Source organism: Arvicola amphibius, chromosome 2 (assembly GCF_903992535.2).
Source record: "Arvicola amphibius chromosome 2, mArvAmp1.2, whole genome shotgun sequence".
NCBI lineage: Eukaryota > Metazoa > Chordata > Mammalia > Rodentia > Cricetidae > Arvicola > Arvicola amphibius.
The window spans coordinates 107,079,193-107,104,821 of NC_052048.2; the positions used below are offsets into that span (position 1 = coordinate 107,079,193).

Consider the following 25,629-nt stretch of genomic DNA (forward strand, 5'->3'; position numbering starts at 1 on the left):
ATTCCTGCTTCCTTCCTTTCTCTTATTAAAATTCTAAGTCTTTTCTATGACACTGTGTCTCAACCAAATTCTCTTTCCACACACAGAAACTGATACTGCTGCTGGGATCAAGACTAGAAGAAACTGATGACCTCCTCAGGACATTGCAAATCCTTGGAAGGACCTGAGAGCACACACTGACTTCCACAGTCAGGAAGAAGTGTGCACTGAAAACACACCTGTCTGAAGCCCCACCCAGGGTTTGGGGTTACACAGACTTTGCCCTTCCCAACCCCATAATCACAGGTGTCAGTTTCTAAAATTAACTTATCAAGCTATAAATAAACAAAGATTACCCCTATAATCAGGCCATTGGGGAGATTGACGCAAGAGGAATATGAACCAAGGCCAACCTGGGCTAGATATGATAAGATAAATGTATGACATTTAGCAAAATCTGATCTTCAGCTAAATTACATAGACCCTGATATAATGGTCACAATAGTTAATCATCACTGTCGTCTTGACTGGATCTAGAATCACCATGGAAGTAGACCTCTGGGGGTGCCCAGGAGAGTCTTTCAGAAGGTTTGAATGACTACCCTGAATGTGGGCAGCTTCATTTTCAGGACTGTGTTCTCTGGCTAAATAAAAATAAGAAAATGAGACAAATACCACACATAACCTCTTTGCTTCCTGACTTAAGATATCATGTGACCAGCTGCCTCATGCTCTTGCCTCCATATGTTTCCACCATGATGGAAGGGACCCTTGGGCAAAAAGAATCTCTTCATTCCTTGACTTACTTTTCCAGGTACTTTATCGGTGAGAAGAGAAAAGTAGCTAATACAGGAAATCTATATGAGGAATGAGGTCATTAGTGTGATAACCTAACCACATTCGGAGCAATTTGGGGCTGGTTTGTTGAAGGAACATGGAAGAGTTTGAGATTCTGTGATATACAACCCCTGGATTACTATAAGCAGAGCGGAATGGGATGTTCTGATTGTGGTTGCTAATGTTATAAGTTTTGATTGTTTAAGAGATCTATAAAACAAAAAGCACCTCTAGCCTGTAAGTCCCTCTAGCCTTCATGGAATGCTGGAGACTGTTGGTCACCTAAAATAACAAACCACGTGTTTTCCCTTCTGTTAATGCATTTGGTTGCTCCGGTTGCACAGGATATTTGCTTGATAACACGTGGACAGCACGTGTGCTTGTCTCTGATCACTTGAAGGCAGGAAGTATGTAGCCTTGTGTGTTTTGTCTTTTTAAGTCCCTCGCTAACATAATTAATCACAATACTCTATGCATTAGACTCAGGTATGGACCTGGCCAATGCTTAATAAAGCCTCTTACTTGTTAAAATGTATTCATGGTCAGGCTGGTGACTCTCTAAATGACGTCATACCCATAACACTGATTAGTGTTAAGGGCACCACATTACTGACAGAAATATGAACAATGATGGTGTGATTTAGGTAAAATTCCGAGGGCCACAAGGCATCCACTGGCTTCAGTCTGCTCGTGTTCCGAGAACTTGAGTGAAGCTGGATTCAAAATTCATGGGCTAATTTGGTTGGCTGAGGAAATCTGAAGATTGGCTTCACTCAGGCTGTGCCATGGTTACTGCTCACTGCTCTTATCCAGGTCTCCTGTGATAAAGAGCACAGTGAACAGAAGAGAAAGACATGAAAACATGAAGTCTGTACAGAAAGGAGTGTGAGAGTGTTTGACATGGCAGACAAGGAGGGAGAAGAGAAAACAGCTGTGATACTCAGATTAACCCATTAAAGAGAAACCTGTCCTGCCTGGGACAGAAGGCAGGTGCCCTGAAGGCCAGACCCCAGTCACTGATGGCTCCACTTGAAACAATAAAAATATATTTGAAAGGAGGGATTCTGGACTAAGAATGCTGCTGACAGGGTTCCCTGATGAGAAGTGGTCACCTAGGGAATTGTTTTCCCGGGACACAAAGGCCATTAGAGTCAGCAGAACCTGTCAACAACATCACATATAGTACTGGTTCTCTGAGCATGAAACATGAGATTGATGGGGGGCTTGTAGGCTTGCACTAGGTTACCAGAAAGCCGCTGAAGCCTGGCAATGTGTTTTAGAAAGGCCTCGACAGTCTGGTGCATATTGCTGAGAATTTGAATGCTTAGTTGATACAAAGACCCCGGTATATTGGGAGAGGCTGTAGAATGCTTTAGGCACATAGTGGAACAGACTCAAAAAAAGATTCCATTTGCTGCCAGAGATTGCTAAAGGGACAAGGCTGCCAATGGCTGTTGGAGCAGAAATGATCCTATCAGGAGCCCCAGATGTTGGAGATGGAGCGGCTATGTTTTGTTGTTGTTTGCTTGATTCGTTTCGGTCTTTGCTTTTGCTTGTTCTTTTCTTATTCTTCTTTTCTATGCCCATATTATTCCATCTTAGACTGAGATGTTTATTCTGTCCTATATATATTAGAAATATATTAGTAGGTGGGTTTTTTTTTTGCTTGTTGAATGTTTCTTATAGGACCTCACAATTAAGAACTCTGCTCACATCTCATAAGAAACTGTGAACTTAAGACTTTTGAATAGTGTTGGAATTGTTTTCAACGATGGCAGGTTTAGAAACTGAATAGATGCATTTAGCATTGAGGTCAAAATTAGAGCTTGTAGGACAGAGGTGGGGTGTTTGCAATTCCTACTGTACCCCTGCAGGTAGTTGGGAACTGGAGACAGGAGAATCTCTAGATCAGTGCTTCTCAACTTTCCTAACGCTGTGCCCTGTCATACAGTTCCTCATGCTGTGCTAACCCCAACCATAACATTATTTTCATTGCTACTTTACATCTATAATTTTGCTACTGTTATGAATCATAATGTAAATATCTGTGTTTTCTGATGGTATAAGGCAACCCTAAAGGGGTCGAGACCCCACAGGTTTGTAACGACTGTTCTAGTTGCTCAAGAGAACCTGCCTCAAACGTGGGAAAGTAGGGACCAATCCATATTGTTCTCTGACCTCCACACTCACAAATTCATAGCTGCATGCATGAACAAACACTCTCAGATAGACACAAAAATTTTCAACAAGTTAAATACTTAAAATCACATCAGGACTCTCTGCAGAAGTAGATACCCATATTAGAAAATTTTATATGGAAAAGAAAAAAACAACAAAAAATGGGCTGACTCACTCAGAGGTTAAGGACATGTGCTACTCTTGCAAAGACCATTAGTGTGGTTCCCGGAAGGCACACCAGGTAGCTCACAACTGTCTGTAAAACTCCATCCTTTGGGGTATCTGGTGCCTCGGCCTCCCTGGGTACACACACTCACAGGGGGAAGAGGGAGGAGAATGAGAGATTGATTTTCTGTTTCTGTGAAGAGCATTGACTGATTCGGGGATGAAACCAAATACTTCTTTCCTTGAGTCCATGACTTCTTGGACTGATGAGTTCACGCATAAAGGGAGTACAATTTCCTCTGTATCCACCATATATGTTAAAGGGAAGACCAAGCATCCTATAGAGAGTCCCTATCAGAAAGGACAGAAAAGCTCATCCTCAGTCATTTATCTATCATGAGAGTCAGCCAAAATGGCTCCCCTCTGAGAAGAGCTACCTTAGATAATGTTCAATAAAGTACAGAAAGCCAGTCCTGCTGAGCCCTGCCCAAAGTGTACATTCTTGCATGTACAAGCAAGTTCCGACACTTAACAGAGAACAAGAAAGCTCACAATATCCCTTAACACATGGTCAGCAAAGAGCATGTATTTGACACCCTCTTCATGACAGAATGATGATGCTTGGGGTCCTTTGGCACACAGTCAAGGAACTCACTACTATAAGCACCCCTCATGAGTTCTCTGACCCTCAGCAGGCTGTTGGGAAAGCACTGACCGTCTGGCTTGGGATCAGACAGACCAAGGTCAAAGCTGGGCTCTGCCACTCACCAGCTATGTGTGGCTTGAACAAGTGATTTACCCTCTGGGTTCAAATCCCTCCTTGGTGATCAGGACACAATAATATAGCTCCAGGGTCCCTCTGGAGTGTGGTCCCTGAACTAAAAGGTTCGAGCTTAGAGCCTAGGTAGAGAGCTGTGGCACTGATCGTGAGCACAGCTGCGTGGACAATTTAATCACTCAATGATTCTAATACAAATACACTCATTCTCACACACATGCTCAGACACCAATACTGTGTAAAAACACATTTAGTACATAATGAAGTGCACATGTGCATGCATATACTTGCACACTTAAATGCTGTAGGAATTCCTACAGCCAGTAGCTTTTAAGTTACCCGCCCACTTGGGCATGGCCTCCTATACTATAAATGCCAATGCCGATGTAATTACACGGTTGCCCTCTCTTCCGGCTGTGGGACTGGTTGCTGTTCCCCGTTCAAACAGAGGACAGTGATCTGTAGTCTACCCCTAAATAAATAACCCTTTATTATACTCAATTCTGAGCTAGTGTGGAATTTCTTTTTAGAGTCTGTCTTTACTTAAACTCACACACAGTCAAACACACCCACAGTCTCTCGGGTATATTACGCTAAACTAGAGACACCAGACCCGCAGAACACTAGAACTTGTCCCCTTTCTATCCAGTAGAGGAGACCAGCATGCCCCCAACAGCCAATACAGAAAGCCTGGCTAAACTTTCACAACTAAACGGGCAGCTGTAGTACAGCGTCAAGGACCCACAGAACATCTCCCCACTCATTCATTGACCGTCATGACCTTGGGCAAAATCTCAAAGCCCTTTCAGGGCTGGAATTAACTCTTGTAGGTCAGGCTGACCTTGAACTCACAGAGATCTGCCTGCCTCTGCCTCCCGAGTGCTGGGATGAAAGGCCTGCGCCACCACCTCCTGGCTACATAAATACATCTGAAAGAAAGAACTCAAGAAAGAAAGAAAGAAAGAAAGAAAGAAAGAAAGAAGGAAGGAAGGAAGGAAGGAAGGAAGGAAGGAAAGAAGGAAGGGTCAAGGGAAAAGGTTTTATGATTAAGGACATGCCATTATTTGTATTCTGATAGCAATGATACCTAGACAATGCACAAAAATCTATTCTATGCAGTGCTCAGCACACTGTGGTTACCCACGCATCAAGCTTCTTTGTGTATTACTTATGGGCTAAAAATGGTTTTTAAATTGCAAAGAAGTTGGAGTAAGAGAGGGAAGTGAGTACAACATGAATTGGAATACCGAAACATCTGCAAGTCTAAATATTTATTATATTCCACTTTAGGAAAAAAAGAGGGAAGCTGGGCAATGTGGGTGCACACCTTTAATTACAGCACTCGGAAGGCAGAAGCAGGAGGATCTCTGTGAGTTCAAGAGCAGCCTGGTTTACAAAGTGAGTTCCAGGACAGTCAGGGTTACAAAAAAAGACAGAACAGAAGGAGGGAGGGAAGGCGGGAAGGAAGGGAGAAAAGAAGAAAGAAAGAAAGAAAGAAAGAAAGAAAGAAAGAAAGAAAGAAAGAAAGGCATGAAGGGATGACTTTGTGATTAAGAGAGCACTGACTGCTCTTCCAGAGGTCCCGAGTCCCACATTACAGTTATAGACAGTTGTCTATAAGTATATGGGATCCAACTCCCTCTTCTGGTGTATGCAGACAAAATACTCATATACATAAAATAAATAAGTAAATCATTTTTTAAAAAGTATTCCAATTTCTTCTATGTATAACAATAACTAGTAAATAATTATTTCAAGAATCATTATTGAATATACGCTATGAAATTTTACTCAGGTAAAACTTGAACAAAATATATGTGGCATATCTGTGATGAGAACTTCAAGACACTGGATGAAAGAAATCCAGGATAATTCAGTATTGTATGCAGAATTATACAATATTCATGGATAGGATGGCTCAGTAATGGTAAGATGGTGATTCTCCTCAGCCTGATCCTTTAATTTACTGAAAACTCAAAATCACAGCAGGATTCTTTGTATGAGTAAATGCATTGGTTTTGAAGTTTATATGAAAACACAAATGGCATAGGAGATCCAAAAATTACTCAAAAATGAAAATACAGTTGCAGGATTCCCATTATCCTTTTAAGATACACTATAAAACTATGGAAATCATTAGAGTATGGTAACCGGAAATTACACAATTATCAGTCACTGAAATAGTCCACCCCAAAGTCTTCCAAAATACCTACTGGGTACTCTCCCTCGAAGTCAATGGTTGCACTCAGAACATTTCCAAGGGAGTCAAACCCAAAGGTCACCTGCAAAGTCCAAGACCCTATTAGTTATGAGTAATGCTCCCCCTTGCGCTTTTGGGGAGTGGGGTGAGACAAGGTTTCTTTACATAGCCCTGGATGTCCAGGAACTCACAGCTCAAACATCTATGGTGGCTCTATCGCCATAATAAAGTCTGGGCTTGAGCTTGGGTGACTCCCTTCAGCTGCAGGTCCTGTGGATGACCCAAGAGGAAACCTTATTTCATCCTATCTCATCCAAGCCGCCGGTTGTTCTCTACTATCCTGCAGCGCCGCCTGCTGGCTCTCGGTGAGGCTCCGCTGCTTATTCCGGATTCTCCGAGGAAAGTGAGTGGGGCACCCAGGCCCAGTCACTGAGATTCGGTGCTCAGCGGCTCCACCCGCAGCCACAGCCCGCCCTCCGCGCGCAGGATCAGCTCCGGCTGCCGGCGCGGCTCCTTGTCGTTGGGCAGGAGGCGGAAGCGCAGCAGTGTGAGCGCCAGCGCCACCTTCATCTCGCTCATGGCGAAAGTCTGTCCTATGCAGTTCCTGCGGGAGGGCGGGGTGGGGGACTCTGAATACACTGGGACCCAACCAGCCCTCAGTGTTGGCCAAGTCCCGGTTGCGCCTGGGCAACCTGGGGGGGCAGGAGTGGCAGTGACGCTCCTGGGACCCCGTGTGTATATTCGCATACCCGAAGTTCACTCAGATTCCGCGCCCAAGATAGACCAGGGCGAAGCTCTGAGCACAGAGCCTCCTCCTTCCAATCCTGGCTCTCTAGACCTTTGCACACACACGGAGCAGAGGGCCGGAAGGAGACCCAGAACCATCCCGACTTCCCATCCACCCCCTTAAACCCCCATCCCACCCCCACCCCCCACCCCCCGACCCGCGCTGCCAGCTCCTGGTCACTATCGCTCTCACCTGGGTCCAGCAGAAAAGGGAATAAAAGCCAGAGGTGACCTCTTCTGAGGGTTTTCTGGGTCAAAGCGGAAGGGGTCATAGACCTACGGACCAAGCAAGACTAAACTGATGGGCCATGTCCTTCTGCACACCCAGCCAGCCCCAGAAAAGATAGATATGGTGACAGAAGAGTGACAGTTCTGGATTCCCAGGTACGAGCCTTGCCCCTCCCCCAGGCCCCAGAATTGAGGGGGGAGTCGCACCTCGGGGTCTGTCCAGACTGAAGGGTTGTGATGAACCCCGAAGATGCTGATGATACAGTCGTTCCCTTTGGACAAGAAGCTGCAGTGAGGAGGAAGTCAACCCTGCTACTGGGGACTACCAGGAGCCACTCCACCCCTCCAATACAGCCCACACCTTTAGGGATGACCCGGCCATCTGGCAGCACAATGTCCTGGGTGCAGCACCGAGAGATGGAGATGACCGGGGGATGCAGTCGCAGACTCTCCTTGATGCACATAGTCAGGAAGGGCAGTTGGGCCAGGTCGTCCCTAAAGAAACAACACACAATTATCCAGGGAGTAAAAACAATGCCAGGCCTTGATGCACATAGTCAGGAAGGGCAGCTGGGCCAGGTCGTCCCTAAAGAAACAACACACAATTATCCAGGGAGTAAAAACAATGCCAGGCCTGCTAGATGGCGTGGCCTTGGAGGGTTAGCACCCACGCTTCACGGCCTGAATTCAGTACCGAGACCACACAGGGTAATAGGAGAAAACGAGCTCTTGAGGATTGTCTTCCAACCTCCACACATGTACCGTGTACTACATGTACACACACACACACACACACACACACAGAGAGAGAGAGAGAGAGAGAGAGAGAGAGAGAGAGAGAGAGAGAGAGTGTGTGTAAACGGTATACATGGTACTGACCAGCCTCACTGCCATTTGCTGAAATTTCTACTGCCTCCCTGTGATTATTAGTCCTATAACAAAGTTAAGATAAACATACTTGCTCATTTTATGATGTTTATTTGTGTGTGTGTGTGTGTGTGTGTGTGTGTTTGTAGGTCAGAGGTCACATTTGGGCATCTTCCTCTATCCTTCTATATTTTCTGTTTTGAGATAGTGTGTCTCTCCCTGCATGTAAGAACTGGATGGTTAGGTTAGACTGGCTGTCCAACACAATCTGATCTCCCGTTCCCTGAGCCTTTCACGCGGATTCTGGGAATCCAAACTGAAGTTCTCATGCTAGCAGCAAGTACATTACCCATTGGGCCATCTCCCCTGCCCTGTTTTATAGATTTTACTTAGTTTTTCAGACAAGGTGTCACTAAGTAGCCTTGGCTACCCTAGAACTCCCTGTGAACCAGGCTGGCCTCAAACTCAGAGATACACCTGCCTCTGCTTCCCAAGGGTTGGACTTAAAAGACTTGTGCTACCACACCTGGATATACATTGTTTTGTTGTTGTTGTTGTTGTTGTTGTTGTAACAGGGTCTCCATATAGCTCATGCTGGCCTTGAACTCCTATAACGCAGAGGATGGCTTTGAACTGATCCTCCTGCCTCTGCCTCATCAATGCTGAGAGAAGAGGAGTGAGCCACTACCCTTGACCCTGAGTCAAAGATTAAAACATTAGAAAATCAAAACAAAAAAGAAAAAGTGGGAAAATTTACTTAATATTTTAGAAACATTTCTAAGAAAAACATACTTATCAAAAGGTATCTTTGCCAAAAAAAATTATCACATACACTTATGTGAAAGACCTTTAGAAATTAAATGGAGGCACTCAAGATTTAGTAGTTGGAGGCAGGAGGATTAAAATGTTAAAGCCAGTTTAGGCTACCCATTGAATTAAAAGCCAGCCTTAGCTTTAGGAGGCTGTGTCTCCGCAAGGTTAAGGGTGCTCGCCACTATTCTAGAGGAACCAATCTCACTTCCTAGCATCTACACAGGGAAGCTCACAACCACCAATTACTCCATCTCCAGAGGACCTGAACCCTTTTGGTTTTTGAGGGGCATACACACTCATGTGTACATACCCACACCCGGACATAAATAAAAATAAATCTTTTTAAAAGCGAATAAGTAAAAAATAAAAGCTTGCCTATTCTGACTAGAGCATGGATTTTCCACTGCATCTGAAAAACTGGGCCTATAACGTTTGTTAATCACATCTAGCATTCCAAGATTTGGGGCAAGAATAAACACACAGCAGGTTATTGCTAACTCAAACACGGCTAGAGTGGGGAGTGTCCCCGACTAACTGCAATTTTGTACCCTCTTCTCCATGTGCCCCACCCCTTACTGGACTGATTAAGGAGAATGAAAAATCTACAAAGTCCAAGTAAGACAGCATAAGGGACATTCTCATAACAGAACTCCAAGAATTCTTAAAACTCCAAAAGCTTGAACTGAAAGACCAGAAGGAAAGGGCGGTATATTATTCATAAAACTGAAGAATCTATATACATGAGATACCATGAATAGTATTCAAAGGAATGATTCAGGCATGCCTACAATCCTGTCTGCCTGTTACAATGACATATGTGTGAGCATGTGTTTGTGTGTGAGTGTGAGGGGTGAGTGTGTATGTGGGTGAATTGTGTGTGAGTGTCTGTGAGAGTGTGTATGTGGATGAATTGTGTGTGAGTGGGTGAGTGGGTGAGTGGGTGTGTGAGTGTGAATGTGGATGAATGTGTGTGAGTGAGTGTGTGTGTGAGCATGTGTGTGAGTGTGAGTGTGGGGGGTGTGAATGTGTGCGACTGCATATGTGTGTGAGTGTGTGAGGGGGTGAGTGTGTATGCTGTGTATATGTATGTATGTGTGTGTAAGAGAGTGATTCAAATCAACAAACAAAGGACACATAACCCAAGAGAAGAGTAGAGGCTATGATCTAGGAATTCTCAGGGGTCAGATAGTAGAGATTTAACAAGCGATGGCCAAGCTGCTCATGTGATCCTAAGAGGGAGACACAGGAGAAGAGCACAGTGAGTTCCAGGCCAGCTTATAACTAGACAAAAAAATTAAAAGTAGAGCCATGGAGGTGACTCCTCAGAGACACTTGTTGTTGATCCTGACCACCCAAATTCGGTCCCTAGAACCCACATGGTAGAAGGACAGATCCACTCCTGAAAGTTGTCCTCTGACCTCCACATGTGTTCTTGGCACATGCATAACCCCATCACAGTCACACACAGATAAATAAATCAGTGAGATTGTACAAGTCAAAAATAGCAACTACCATTCTAGTGCATAACTGTATTCATGGCATTGAACCTGCGCTCACCATTCCATCTCCTCGGGTTCTCGGTCCCTCAGCAGCTCCTGTACCTCTTGCCGGCAGCGCTCCTGGTATTCTGGGTGCCTCGCCAGGTTGTACAGGGTCCAGGAGAGCCCACTGGCAGTGGTGTCGTGACCTGAGGGGCACACAGGAAGGTCTGAGTGTCTGGGTTGGTTTAGCACCTCGAGGAAAGGGGAGGGGAGGGTGGATGGTGGAATGGAGGGATCTGGTGTCTCCTCACAACACCTAATTGGGATTGATAGACTCTTACCTTCACTGTAGACCTACACAGGGATCCTCACCTCCAAACATGAAGGTGTCAGCTTCTGCTCTGATGGCCTCATCAGACAGCTCCTCTCCATGTTCATCCTGAAAACAAAACTAGTACCCTCAACTCATTCCATGTCTGAGAAGTGACGCTGACCTGAGACAGGTTCTTGTCCCCTTGTGCACACAGAATGCCTTCCCTGTCCTTTCCAGAGTCTGTCCCACACTTCCCTCCTTGGTTTCCTGCTATTGTCCACTCCTTCCACACAACGCTCAACAGAAGCACTTCTAAAATGTCTCTGTATCCTGCCCTTACTTATTATAAACACTATCTATCGTTTCCCCAAATACCCTCTTGATCAAGTCCAACTTCTATCTAACATTTAATGTCAAGGTTCTTGGTTAAGTTCTCAGTTGAGATTCACAAAAGCCCACCTTGGCCAGCAAGAGCACATCAATGAAGTCCAAAGTCTTAGACTTAGTCTTGGCCTTCACAGATTCATCAACACTTTGGCTGGAGAGGGTGCGGCGTCTCTCCCTGATGACAGCATCTGTGAAGTTGTGCACCAGGTCACAGGCCTTGCGGAAGCGCCGCCCATCAGCAGTGAGGTAGTACAGGAAATCCACATAGAGGATGGGCTGGAAGTGCCGTTTCATTATTAGAGAGCTAAGCTCCAAAATGGCAGCAATGTATTCACTGGGAGACCTGCAGGGCAGGCCAGAGATAGAAAGCAACGTAACACACATGAAACCCCAGAGAAGTTTCAGCCAGAGTCACAGAAGCATAATTTATCCAGAAAAGGGCTCTAGCCAGGCATACCTCTCCTGCTCTCTATTCCCCATGAGTAGCCTGGCCCACTAGGACTCTAAGGTAGATATAGTTGTTCCCACCATTCTTTAACTCAGCATCTGCTCCATCTTTTCTTTCCTGATTTCTTGCAATCAAGTTCACATCCTCCTCTTCAGATCCCTTCCATCCTGTGTCTACATGACATTCCTCTACTGGGTCAATTGTCTGGTCTCAGCTGTGACTATGACTTCCATGACTGCTTGGAAAACTCAGAGAGGAGTTAATGCCCTTCTTTCTGGGTATACGACATCCTTAAGATCTGCCCCCTAGATGGACATGGTGGCTTCTGACTGCAATCCCAGCACCCAGGAGAGGGAGGCAGGAGGATCACGAGTTCAAGTTCAGCCTGAAGTACCTGTTCAATTCCGAGCTGGCCTAGACAACATAGGAAGATACCATTAAGAAAGGAAAGGAAAGAAGACAGGAAGGAGAGAGGGAGGTGATGGAGGAGTGTTTATGTGTTACTTTCATTATTAATAAAGAAAACTGCCTTGGCCCCTTAAGAGAACAGAAAATTAGGTAGGCGGAATAGACAGAACAGAATTCTGGGAGAGTTGGGAGAAGCTTCAGGCAGTCACCATAGTGAGTCGCCATGATTCTCCTCTCTGAGATGGACCCCAGGCTAAGACCTCTCCTGGTAAGCGATCCACCTCGTGGTGCTACACGGATTACTAAATATGGGTTAAAGAAAGATGTGAAAATTAACCAATAAGAGGCTACAGATAATGGGCCAGACAGTGTTTAAAAGAATACAGTTTCCGTGTAATTATTTCGGGTGTAAAGCTAGCCGGCGGCGGGTGGTGGGACGCAGCCCCACCGTTCCTTCAACAGGGAGGGAAGGAAGAAGGAAGGAAGGAAGGAAGGAAGGAAGGAAGGGAGGGAGGGAGGGAGGGAGGGAGGGAGGGAGGGAGGGAGGAAGGAAGGAAGTTTGAGGAGAAGTGTGTATCCCAGAGGCTCATGTATTAAAACACTTGGTCCCCAGTTGGTGGCACTTCGGAAGAGCTTATGGAACTTTTAGGATGAAAGCCTTGTTGGTGGCATAAACTTTGAGAATCTATATTCTTGCCCCACTTCCAGTCTGTGCTCCTTGCTCCTTGGGTGCAGCTGCTGAACCGTGCTGGGGCAGTTTCCTGCTCCAGCTACCATGCCTCCCTTGCATTATGGACTTCCCTATCAGAACGGTCATCCAAAATATACTGTTCCTTCTAAAAGACCATAGCGTTTTATAACAGCAACAGAAAGGCAAGTGACGCAGAAAGGCGACAGGGGAGGGGCATTGTTAACTCCCCATGATTGGGGGAGTTGTTTTTTCATTTCAGGGGGGCAAGTTTCAAGATGGGGTCTCTCTGAATAGCCCTAGCTGTCTTGTAACTCTCTTTGTAGACTCCTTGTGATTATTAACCTTGACTATCAGCTTGATTAAATTAAGAAGTGCTTAGATCAAATCACTTATTTTCAGTGTGTGCGTGCACGCATGTGTGTGCACATGTACACATACATGCACACACACTCACACATGTCTTATATGTACATGCCCATGTAGTTGTCTCATTTACATGTGCTGATACACATATGTGCACATGCATGTGGAGTCCGGAGGTTGCCCTCAGATATCTTCTTCAATTGCACTCCACCTTGAGTTTTTGTTGTTATTGTTGTTGTTGTTTTGGTTTAGTCTGGTTTTTCGAGACAGGGAGTTTTGAAGCCTGTCCTGGAACTCACTCTGTAGACCACAATGGCCTTGAACTCACAGAGATCCGCCTGTCTCTGCTTCCAGAGTGCAGGGATTAAAGGTGTGCGCCACCAGCATGCAGCTCCACCTTGATTTCTGAGAAAGGATTTCTCACTGAATGGGAAGCTCATTGACTCTGCTAGCTGATGAGCTCCAGTTATTTCCCCTGTCTAAAGCTCCCTCCAGCACAGGATCGCAGATATCAATCACACTGGCTTGGGGAGCTTGAGATCAGAACTCAAATCTGTGGCCTTGCGTGGCAAGCACATCACTGACCGAGCCCCATCCCTAGCCCTCATAAAGCACATCCCTGGGTTCGTCTATAAGGGTGTTCCCCCAGAGCACTGGCTGAGGGGGCAAAAGCTCACCCCGATATGGACAGTCTTGTCCCACAGGATAGGGTCCCAGAAAGAAGAACAGAAAACAGAGGGGGAAGCTTGCTAAGACAGACTACCTCTCCCTCTCCACTTCTTGGCCTTCGTAATTGAAGGGGCTCCATGATGCCCTGCCCCACCCACCAGAATGGACTGAAATCTTTGAAACTGGGAGCCGACATCAGCCTTTCCTTCTTCAATTGTTTCACTCAGATATTGACAAGAGAACCCCCCCTTGCCTGATTGATTGATTGACTGATTTTCTTTCTTTCTTTCTTTCTTTCTTTCTTTCTTTCTTTCTTTCTTTCTGTTTGGTTTGGTTTTTTGAGAGAGGGTTTCTCTGTGTAGTTTTGGAGCCTGTCCCGTATACTAGACTAACCTCAAACTCACAGAGATCCACCTGCCTCTGCCTCCCAAGTGCTGGGATTAAAGGCATGCGCCACCACTGCCCAGCTTTGCTTGCTTCATTTACTGCTTAGCCATACCTTACATTTATCCAGGTAATCTTACCTCCCTGAAAGAGCAACACCGACTCTTTCTCTTCATCATCCTTCAATGCCTATTATGACCCACATCCTCCCGGGAGTCCCCTCTGTTCCCTCTGGCCAGTCTTCTCTCCCCACCCTCCTGCCTTGGTCTACAGCTCAGGTACCCAGACAAAGACAGTGACTCACTCCTGACAGTTGCTGTCTAAGCTGAAGACACATTTCTGCAGACTGTCCAAGGTCATGAGGCTGATGTGTTCAAACATGTCCAGACGGGCACTGCCCTTGGCGGTCAGGTGCTGCCACTTGGCCTGGCCAGAGAAGGAAGCAGAACAAGGCATTGGTTCCTGCGCCCCTCCCTAATGTCACACATACACACACACACACACACACACACACACACACACACACACACTCAGAGAAAGAGAGAGAGGGTGGGGGAGAGGAGAGGAGAGGGGAGAGAGAGAGAGAGAGAGAGAGAGAGAGAGAGAGAGAGAGAGAGAGAGCAAGCACTTGGTCCTCTGCCTCCATAATAAGCCAGACGTGGGTGGAAGAAAAGAAGACACGCTGGGAGTTAGAAACCCTGAGTTCAAGTCTGATGCTTGTGTGCCTCTGCTCAGCATATTTCCCTCTCCTGGTTCCCACCTGTTAAAGCCTTCAGCAACAATTAATTTGACTGCATCTGTTGTCCCATAAGCCACATTCCACCACTCACACTTACTGCTGATGAACCTGGAACCGTATGGCCCCAGTTACCTAATCTATGATGTAACTGTCACAGTCGCCTCAGGATGGTGCAGGAATTACAACAGACAACATAGATCATGGAACTGGCATAATATTGCGGATGGATAGGAGGTACTCCATAAATGTCAACCGGTGTGTGCCTACTGAAATTACCCCACACGGGGCTGAAGAGGTGGATCAGAAGTTAAGAGCACTTGTTGCTCTTACAGAGGATCCAGGTTTGACTCTCAGTACCTATATAGTGACGCACAACTGTCTGTAACTCCAGTTGTAGGATTTCCAGCGCCCTCTTCTGGACTTTACAAGCACTAGGAATCTATGGTCATACAGGCAGGCAAAACACCAATACTATATATATATATATATATATATATATATATATATATATATATAATTTTAAAATATTTAATCTTAAAGAAAACTATCCCATACAAATACACGCAAACTTAGCAAACTTACATGCATGATGTTCACACTCTCATTAAAAACCTTCACATAGGGCTTCAGGATGTCAAAGTGGAATGCAGGTGTCAGCAGGCGGCGTTGGTGGCTCCATTTCTCTCCAGTGCTCACCAACAGCCCATCCCCTAGGAGGGCAGCCATGGCAGTAAGCAAGGGTGGCACCTTTCTCTTGGCCCACAGGGATGTCTCCTGACCCTGACCTTGAGGTACTCACCCAGCCATGGCTTCAGGAAACCATAGAAAGTCATTTCCTTAGGAGCCACTGCAGCTGCCGTGATGGACAATCACGGGCCATGGAGAAATCAAATGTGAACTTCGGGAGTGGGTGGGAACTCTCAGTCCCAGGGCTGTGTACTTCCCCTCCAAGTCCAGCAAGGCAGGAAGGGGAAAGGGACAAAGGAAACTAGGAGTAGGAAGGAGCTGAGACGAGGCTAGACCAGGCTGCAGTAGCAGGGAGAGCCAACAACAGCCTGACAGGGCACAGCATGCCCCAACACGGCTGCTACATAGTCCAGCACATACTCCACATCTGAACCCCAGTACAACACCCTTCTGTGCCTTTACAGAGACCTGGGACACACTGTCTATGTCAGCTCTCTGACATGTCCTGACACATCCTGCAGGTAAGACAGGGACACAGGAACACAACATATTTGATCTTGCCTGAGATGATACAGTATGGTTTAGCATTGGAATACAACAGTCTGACATGATCTAATTGTGCCCTTTAGATAACCCCAGATAGGATTTAAATGTGTCCCATTCACACTCCAAATGTGACCTAAACATGCCCCATAATTTTCATGTATCCTCCTTTATACCAGGCTAAGCATTGAGTATTTAGAGCTAAAGGCTCCCCTATCCTCAAAGACCACAGGATGCTGGCTCCATGTGCTCCCTTCCAAGAGCTGCCACTGTCCCCCCCGCAGCCATCAAGCAGCTCCAGGGCCAGCCACACACAGCTGAACCCATCCAGATCTCCTGAAGTACTCAACCCACCCTCTCTCCCTCCTGAGTCACTTTCCAATTTAAGGTCCCTTTTATCAGAAGTGGCTGAAGCAACTGTAAGACACTAAACTCAGGTGGGTGGAATCCCTGGTGGGCTGTGTGCCTCTTTGGGCATCATTTTCCTGAGCTCTAAACCCTTCTGCTCTGTTCGGTTCTGGTCTATCTGATCGGTGTCAGATCTCTGTTAGAAGGGCAGTCATAGCCTCCATTCCTGGCAATAGCCTCTTGAGAAGTATCCTGATAAATTGACCTGATTATGCTAATGACCCCATAAAAATAATGAGTGCTTGCAATGGTGTGTGTCCATGCTGTATTCTGAATCCTATGACAAATGGCCATTAAATGGATTTGTTTATCTGTTTGTGAAAAATAAATTTGTAGACCCATGGAACTTGAACACACAGAGATCTACCAGTCTCTGCCTCCCTACCACTGGCCTCAAAGGGGTGCACGCTACACATAGCAGATCTTCATATTTTTATTTTATTTCTTTCCTAGAGATGTTTTGTCAAGGATCAAAAAGTAGGGAAAGATCGTACCCTAAGAATGCAAAAGGCCTTCTAGCCTTTAATCCCAGAACTTGGAAGGCAGAGGCAAGCACATCTCTTTGTGTTCAAAGACAGCCTCATCTACAGAGTGAGTTCCACGACAGCTAGGACTACAACAGAGAAACCCAATCCAACAAAAAAAATTCACTCTTGTTATTCGTCATTTTATGTCTAAAATAGTACGAGACAATCAAGTCACAGAGGGGGATGAAGAATCTGTCCTGTCACCCAAATGAGGCAAAGTTAAGGGAGTCCCAGAACTCATCCTGGACCCACAGGGATTTTTTTCAAGGGGTTGAGCCATTAGGGGTCACCTTTCCCCAGATGAGTGTGAAATCATCCCAGAGGAAGATGGAACCAAGAGATAAAGATTCTGCAGCATGTTTGAGACCTGAACCCAGATGTGCTTAAAGAGCATTCTCCCTGGATTTTTCTGCCAACAAATTTCTTTAGTTGTCTTTTGTTGTTGTTTGTTTGTTTAATTTCAGTTCCTAGGCATGCAGCCTAAGGCTCTACATTGCAGAGAAGCGCCCCACTACAAAGCTACACCTCCAGCCAGTAGATCTTCCTTCTTTCCTAAGACAACACTGGGTTAAAATTCCATCACTCACTTAACAGAACTCAGGATCTAAAGGAACCAAAAGCCTTGTCCAGGGTCAGCCAGGTTAGCAGCAGGGTTGTAGCTTCTATTAGACATGGCTCACTCTCTCCTGCCCACCTGGCCTGTGCACAGATGGAAAGGCTGGGAGAAAAGGAAGAGAACAGACCAGTAATTGAATCCTGGGGAAAATACCTGGGGCCTGGAGCACGGGAGCAATGAACTTGGGGTGGGTGAGCCTCAGGATGGGGTAGAAGGCCCCAAACCAAAAGAGGTGGACATCAGGGTAGTAGTGGCCCAGTTTAGTCATCAGCTGCATGCCTTCCTCATCGCTCTTGACCTGGGGATGGAGAAGGCGAAGGTTAGTCTTGATGGGGGACTCAGATAGTCACATTTTCTTGCCAATCAAATCACACACCACTCTCAGACTTCTCATTGGTTCATTCAGCTATGGCTCTTGCTAAATCACCCTAGAAACCTGGGTTAAATTGTGTGCATCTTTTTTTTAAATTTACGTCTCTATATGCATCTATTACATTTATATACATAGCTCTGTGTGTCTTTCTCTGTCTCTGTCTCTGTATCTCTCTCTCTCTCTCTCTCTCTCTCTCTCTCTCTCTCTCTCTCTCTCTCTCTCTCTCTCTCTCTCTCTCTCTGAAGCCTTATTCTCCTCTCTTTTTTATTTTTTATTTTGTTTTTCAAGAGAAGGTTCTCTGTGTAGCCTTTGCTGTCCTGGAACTCACTTTTTAGACCAGGCTGGCCTCAAACTCATAAAATTCTGCCTGTCTCTGTCTCCTGAGTGCTGGGATGAAAGGTGCACCACCACTACCTAGCTTGTCTTGTTTCTTAAGATTTATTGGTTTATTATTTGTATATTTGTATATAGCTACATATTTTATGCAGGTGCCCATGTGAACCAGAAGAAGGTGTTGGAACAACTGGAAATGTAGTTTCAGGCAGATGCCAACTGCCTGATATGGGGGCTAGGTCTGAAGCCAGCTTCTCTGCAAGAACAGCAACGGTTCTTAGCCACTGAGCCATCTCTTCAACCTCTCTGTGTTTCTTGGATGGATAGGTAGGTAGGTAGATAGATAGATAGATAGATAGATAGATAGATAGATAGATAGATAGATAGATAGATAGATAGATAGTTGATGGATAAGTATGGATACACAAATGATTTATAGATATGATACTTAATAGATAAGTAAAGGGAATAGGAATACATAATAGATAACTGATAGAGAGGTAAAATATCTTAGATATAATTAAATTTATGAGTGTATCTGTATATATATTTCACCACCAATTATCTGTCCCACTTTGTGTAACTCTGTGTATCTGTATCATTCTGGCTCTCTTTTGTTCTCTCTCTCTCTCTCTCTCTCTCTCTCTCTCTCTCTCTCTCTCTCTCTCTCTCTCTCTCTCTCTCTCCCCTTTGCCTCTGTATGCCTCTTCATGTGTCTTTATTAGATTTTTTTTACATCTGATTCTTCTGATATCTTCCCCTTCTCTCCTTACAATTCATATAAACTCAGAGTGAACTCAGCTAATTTTCCCCAGCATTGGCCAAGTCCCTCTGCAGTTCTGAAGCAAAGAATACTTAGAGACACCTATAGTCTTGGTTGTTAGTTCAAAAGGAAAATAGGATTAGAATTAATCCTAGCACTCAGGAGGCAGAGGCAGGTGAATCTCTGTGAGATTAAGGCCAGCCTAGTTTACGGAGTAAGTTCCATGACAGCCAGGGCTACACAGAGAAACCCTGTCCCAGGGGAAAGAAATAACTCCGTTCAGGAGAGAACTGACAGCCAGCTTAGATGCTGGATCCCCATGTAAGGAAGCAGCCTTGGGAAAGAGAAGGGAGAAGATAGGGAAAGATCCGATGTACAAAGTTCAGGGGAGGGAGGACTCAAAAGTGGACACAGGGGGCCACAGGGAAATCAGGGGAGACCAAGGAAGTCTCATCCTAGAACAATGAAAAGATATTCTTGGAAGAAAAATAGAGACAGAGCAGTGGAGAGCAGTGGAAAGATTCCATGGGGCCAGGATTTGAGGACCTGGAAATGACAAGGTGACAAGAATAAGGAGCAGCCAGAGAGAGAGAGGGCAGCGTCTGAAGAATCTGCCCATGTCATGAGGCTATGACAGAATGAGCAGGCTGGAGAACAAAAGAGGGATGGTGGCTGGATGGATGGGAGCTTACACGTCACCCAACTGTCCATCATCACTGTGATCAAGACATCAGAAAACATGATGAGTGGTTGAGTTCATCCAGGTCCAAGGTTTTCCCAGTGACTGTCAAGGGAAAGGATTGGCAGGAACTGCAGACCATGACTCCTGATAGGAATCTGCGCCGGCTCAGCTCTGGAGACTGAGGTGGCTACTCTTGATTTCCAACTTGGCAGAATCTGGAATTAACTAAGAGCTGTTTCTCTGGGTGAGTCTGGAGACCTGTTTCCAGGAGGAATTAGCTGAGAAAAGATTCTTCCTCAGAGAGGGAAGCACTTTCCACCAAGTACCCCAGATACAAAATGGTCCAAAGGGGAAAAGAAATGACTTAACTGCCTTCATGGTGAGTGTGTCTGTTCTTCGACATCACACTGCAGCATCTTGAATTTCAGTGTGGACCAGCAACTCTCCCAGAATCATTAAAGCCTAAGAGAGAATCTCTTTTGTTTGTTTGCTTGCTTTTTTGAGGCAGATCTGGACTGCTGCTGAGGCACCCAGCTTTGTGAACTAAGCAGCTACTGGGCTTTCAGCCTGTCTGGTGTGCAGACAGCCATGGCTGGCCTACCCAGCTCCTTCTAGTGGAGAGTCATTCCAGTAAGTCAACCCTAGATCAATCTAGATTTATCTACATGACCCCAGTAAGCAGAGAACTGGGGGTGAGTGTTCCATCTTTTACAAGATAACAGCCACAGCAGTAACCCATCATCAAATGGAAGTGGTGTGTGTGTGGTGTGTGTGTGGTGTGTGTGTGTTGTTGTGTGTGTGGTGTGTGTGTGTGTGTGTGTGTGTGAGAGAGAGAGAGAGAGAGAGAGAGAGAGAGAGAGAGAGAGAGAGAGACTGAACCTACACAGGTAATGAAAGCACAGCAAATTACTAAAGAAGATGCCAAAACACCTATGGCTCCTACTCCTTTTACAACCCTTTCTGTTCCTAAACGTGCACCTACAGCTTCACGAAGAGTGCCCTATGATCTGTTGAGCACAAGACTAGGCACTTGACAGATGTTTCCACATGCTACACTGGCACCTCCCAAAAGTGGACAGCTGCAGTATGACAGCCTCTCTATGTCAACCCTGAAGGACACTGGTGACGGGAAATCTACAGTGTATGCAGTCATATGTTTCTGCTGGGAAAGGGAGATGGTCACACATATGATTATATACAGCTTCTTGGGCTGTGGCCAATAGTTTGGCTGCATGGCAGGGTTCTTTAAAGGGGTGTGTTTAAAAAATGGAAACACGTTTTAGGAAAAGGCATATGGTACATCTCTCCAAATGGGCAAAGGGTGTAAAGATACTTGTGTCCCATATAACAGTTCAGCAAAAGGTGATCTCAGCAGAGAAAGGCTTCAGTAATTAAGTTCATAGGGTGACTTGTACAGCTGATAGTAGCTAACAGCTTTCCCCAGCTGTCCCTGACACTGACCAATGGGTCCACAACCAAGGTGGTCAAGGTGGCATCAATGGGAGTTATACATGGGCTCAACAAAACAGGCTTCCACTCAGCAAGGCTGACTTGCTTCTGGTTGCCTCTGAGTGCCAGATCTGCCAGCAGCAGAGACCAACACTGAGATTCCAATATAACTCCATTCTCTGAGATCAGCCAGCGACCTGAGAAAGCTGACTACCCTGGACTACTACCATCATGGAACAGACAGTGCTTTGTCCGTACTGAAATACTTACTCTGATTATGAATTTTCCTTTCCTGCATGTAATGCTTCTGCCAAAACTACCACCTATTCACTTACAGAATGGCTTGACTACCATCATAGGCTGCTAACAAAGGAGCTCACTTCCTAGTCACAGAAGTGAGGCAGTGGGCTCATGATCGTGGAATTCAGTGGTCTTACCATCACCCACCATCCTGAAGCAGATGGCTTGAAAGAAGGGTAGAATGGCCTTGTAAGGGTACAACTACAGTGAAATCGGCAGAAATACCTTGGACAGCTGCACAAGTTTTCCAGAAAACTAAATATGCAGTGAATCTGTGTCCAATACACGGCATTGTTTCTCCTATAACCAGGATTTAAAATTCAGGAATCAAGCAAGAGGTGGAAATGAGAAGCCTGGCCACTTCTAGTAGTGCTCTAGCAAAACTTTGTCTTCCTTGTTTACACAACCTTTTTCTCTGCTAACTTATAAGACTTAGTTCCAGATGGGAGGCTGCTTCTACCAAGATATGTGATAACTATCCATTGACTCAGAAGCTAATCCTCCCCTTTGGCCAAATTGGGTTCCTTATTCCTTGAATCAACAGGCTAAGATATGTGTGATGGTGTTAGCAGAAGCAACTGATCCAGACTTCCAGAGGCAAAGTGGGTAAGATGCTTATCCACAATAGGAGGAAGAGTATGTCCAGACTGATGGAGAGCTTTTAGAGCATCTCTTGGTGTTACTATGTCCTGTGGTTAAGGTCAATGGAAAGCTCCAACAACCCAGTCTGGGCAGGACGGTAATAGTTCTTCGAGGATGAAGATATGGATCACCTCTCCAGATAAAGAGCCAAGACCTTATGAGATGTTTGCTGAGGGTAGAGGAAATACAGAATGGGTAGTAAAGGAGAGCAGCAATGAATACCAACTAAGACCATATAATCAGTTACAGAAGCAATGGCTATAATTATCATGACTGTTTCTGTCCTATTTTGTTAAGGATATGTTTATGCGCAAATACACAGATACTTATGTTTTCTCTCCTATTACTTTACCGTGCAACACGTTGGTTGAAATAATATCAGTAGTTAGCCATTCCTCATGGGACTTTGCCATCTGTTCTGGGGAAATAATAGTATATTCCTTTGTGAGTGTGGTGCTTGGATGATGGTGGGTGGAACTGAGACTTTATTATCTTCATTCAATAACTAAGCATGACACAAGAGATATGATTGGGTGTCAGGTTGACAACAGGTTGACTTTCAGATAGCTAATCTTCACTGTCAACACGGCAAGATCTAGAATTAACTAAGAGATGATCCTCTGGGCTAGTCTGTGAGGGAATTACCTGGAAAGATGAAGCGAGGGGAGAAGACCACCCCTGAGAGTAGACACTGCCTTCTGACAGGTGGCCCGGATTTAAGGTCTGAGGGAAAACCTGCTGCTTGATCCCTGGGCCTTCACTTCCTGGTGGTGACTACGTCTCTTCTTCATCAGAACTCAGCTTCTGATGGGAGATCAGAAACGCTCCCGGAATCTTGCAGGTTTTCAGCACCAGACTGGAACTGCTAAAGTTCATGGTCTGAGCACCTACTGGGTCCTCAGTCTCTCCAACATGCAGAGAGTCATGACTGGACTTCCCAGCCCCTATTGGTGCACACCATTCTAGTAATGTAAATATGTGATATATATATATATATATGGTTCTATTCATCTGGGAAAACCCTGCCTAGTACAGAGGGATTGAAGGAAAGTTTCTGGATTGGGAGATAGAGGGGAGGAAGTCCTGAGGAGATATGAGATAAGGGAAGGCAGACAGGGAAGCTAGAAGGAAAGAGGGTCACGGTGAGAGGTGAGAGAAAAGCCACACTTGAATCAATGCCACTGGAGGTGGTGACACTGAAATCTAAGTGTGGCTCTGGCATTGGAAGCCATGGAGCAAGGGGCACAGATATGAGACTAAGAAACCATTCCCAGAAAGTGTAGCCATTATGGAAGAGGTCACAGGGGAAAAGAAGAAGTGGTTGGGATAGTGATGGAACCCTTTCATAGGAAACCTGGGCCATTCCGTGTTTCATCTTGACCCCACAAAGGAAAACAGAGTGTTCAACTATGACACAGCTCGGCAATGGAGGCCTCTGACACACTTAGAGAACAGAGAGCTAGATAAGGAAGGAAGGACAGAACCTGAATTGTTGGAGAGGGGAGATCTCTCTTCTGACATTCAAGGTCCTCCAGGTGGAGGTAGAAGGATAATACCTCATTCCCACAGGGCAAAAGGCATCTTTCCGAGGTATAGGCACTGGCCTGAGGACAGCGGAGATGGGCCAGGAAGGGTCCTATCTCATGCGGTCCACTAGAAGGCCACAAGCCCAACAGTGGGGGTAGGGGCTCAGTCCTACGCAACCTGTCTTGGGTGCCTCTAACTACAATATAAAGCAGGACTGGACAAATGACAGGAAGAAGCCTCAGACCATGAGACCTGATGAGAATGTGGCCCAAAGTTAGCTAGGGATTAGAAAGGTCAAAAGAGAAGGAAGAGGAGAAGGAGGAGGAGGAGGAAGAAGGAGGAGGAGGAGGAAGAAGGAGGAGGAGGAGGAGGAAGAGGAGGAGGAGGAGGAGGAAGACGAAGACGAAGACGAAGACGAAGACGAAGACGAAGACGAAGACGAAGACGAAGACGAAGAAGAAGAAGAAGAAGAAGAAGAAGAAGAAGAAGAAGAAGAAGAAGAAGAAGAAGAAGAAGAAGAAAGCTTCAGACACAGTGTGGACAGAGGCAAAGAGAGGATCTGCTTTGTGTGTGAGTAGAGAGGGACCCCTCGGCCTCCCTCACTACTACTGTTGTCGGCCCCTAGCCCTCTCATGACCTCCAGATTCCTAAGAACCGTTCCTGACCCTGTGAGAACACATTCCTCCTGACAACCCAGACCCACCTGCCGCCATACTCACCATGCCCATGTGACCCCAAAACCAGTGCCCCGAAGGGGGCTGTGGGAAGCAGCGGAGCCGGCAGTAGTTCTCATAGAAGGTATAGATCCAGACCAGAATTCGGACCAGGCACCAGGAGGCTCCACCCAGCAGCAGAAGATGCCATGGGGAGGCAGCCACGGGTCCCAGTCCCAGCCAGGACAAGCTCAGCTGTAGCATCCTGCAGGGCAGATAAGCAGAGCGTGAAATTCTGAGGTCCAGGAAACAGAGGTGAGCCGCCTGGGTCACTGGGCAGGACTGAAACAGATAAAGGAGAAGAGACACCCGGGGCAATGCAGGGGAGAGACAGTGAGAGAGGGGGACGAGAAAAGCGACAGGTAGTTGGGAACTGTCTAGAGTTTAGACTGGCCCAGACTGAAGCACTGAGAAGTGTCGTAGTAACTGGGAAACCATGGACCTCCAGAAGCAGCGGGCTCCCTGGAGCCACCCTGGCTGTAGACAGAGCTTCCTCTATTCAGTCCCTTCCCTGTGTCCCCAAGCCTGACACCTTCTCTCTGGAGCAAAGAGTCACAGGGGACCTCCTCTCTTCTTCTCCGGAAATGCTTAAGTTTCTGGCTTCGGACTGTGTGTGTGTGTGTGTGTGTGTGTGTGTGTGTGTGTGTGTGTGTGGACTGATGATCTCGGCTGAGCTGAGCCAATCAATCCCGGGCCTGGCTGTCTCCTCCCAGACCCGGCAAGAGGCCAAAATGAGGGGGCGGAGCCAACCCGAAGCGGATTTAGAGTGACCTTCCCAGGCAGGCTGCAGGTTCTGAGAACCTGGTATCTCAGCCAGGACAAAGATGTCTTAGAGCCAAAGTTTCCAACCTCTCCCTCCCTCCACAAGCCCCACAAGCCCTCGGCACAGCAGGCTGGGGAACAGTAGGGCAGCATTTCTCAGTGCAGAACCGAGAAACTTGGAGCCTCTGCCCACCAGCTGCACAGCCTGCAAGAATTCAAGCCCAGCCTCCAAGTAATCCAAGTTCTGAGTGGAGACAAGACTTCCAGAAACAAAGAATTTAGCCCTACTGGGTCAGAGTGGGACTGATTCTGAAACTAAAACTCCCAGCGGAGGAGCCAGAGTTCAGATAGGAAGCAGATGGGAGGGGTCAACCTGGAGTTGTCTGGCGGGGCAGGGAATACAGGCGGGAGAGGCAGGGAATACAGGCGGGAGAGGCAGGAAAACAGGTGGGAATACAGGCGGGAGAAGAGAGAACTGGGTATGGGCTCTGGGTCCCCCACAACGTATTGAGAGCTGAAAGAACAAAACTGATTTACATTTAAGGCAGGCTGTCAGAACAACACCATTATCCATTCAACTGAAAGAGTAA

At 46.2% G+C, this 25,629-nt stretch overlaps 1 protein-coding gene across 4 annotated transcripts; it reads right to left on the minus strand.

Moving 5' to 3' along the window:
• Positions 1 to 1,298: 1,298 nt before the first annotated feature.
• On the minus strand, positions 1,299 to 24,943 carry LOC119806239 (cytochrome P450 4F6-like). 4 transcript variants are annotated; one of them, XR_005284187.1, is made up of 15 exons: positions 24,810 to 24,943; positions 24,284 to 24,482; positions 17,649 to 17,793; positions 15,514 to 15,567; positions 15,297 to 15,424; positions 14,280 to 14,401; positions 11,085 to 11,355; positions 10,685 to 10,751; positions 10,389 to 10,518; positions 7,513 to 7,646; positions 7,359 to 7,423; positions 7,117 to 7,199; positions 6,329 to 6,741; positions 6,151 to 6,219; positions 1,299 to 1,634 (listed from the first exon to the last, which is right to left on the minus strand). XR_005284187.1 is itself a non-coding variant. In XM_038317840.1 (13 exons), exons 2-13 carry the CDS (start codon positions 24,479 to 24,481, stop codon positions 6,564 to 6,566), a joined length of 1,575 nt encoding a protein of 524 aa, XP_038173768.1. In that variant the 5' UTR covers position 24,482; positions 24,810 to 24,943; the 3' UTR covers positions 5,618 to 6,563. The 4 variants fall into 4 exon arrangements, 1 of the variants encoding a protein (XP_038173768.1); XR_005284185.1 differs by having other exon boundaries at positions 6,151 to 6,741; XR_005284186.1 differs by lacking the exon at positions 1,299 to 1,634 and having other exon boundaries at positions 5,618 to 6,219.
• Positions 24,944 to 25,629: the final 686 nt, after the last annotated feature.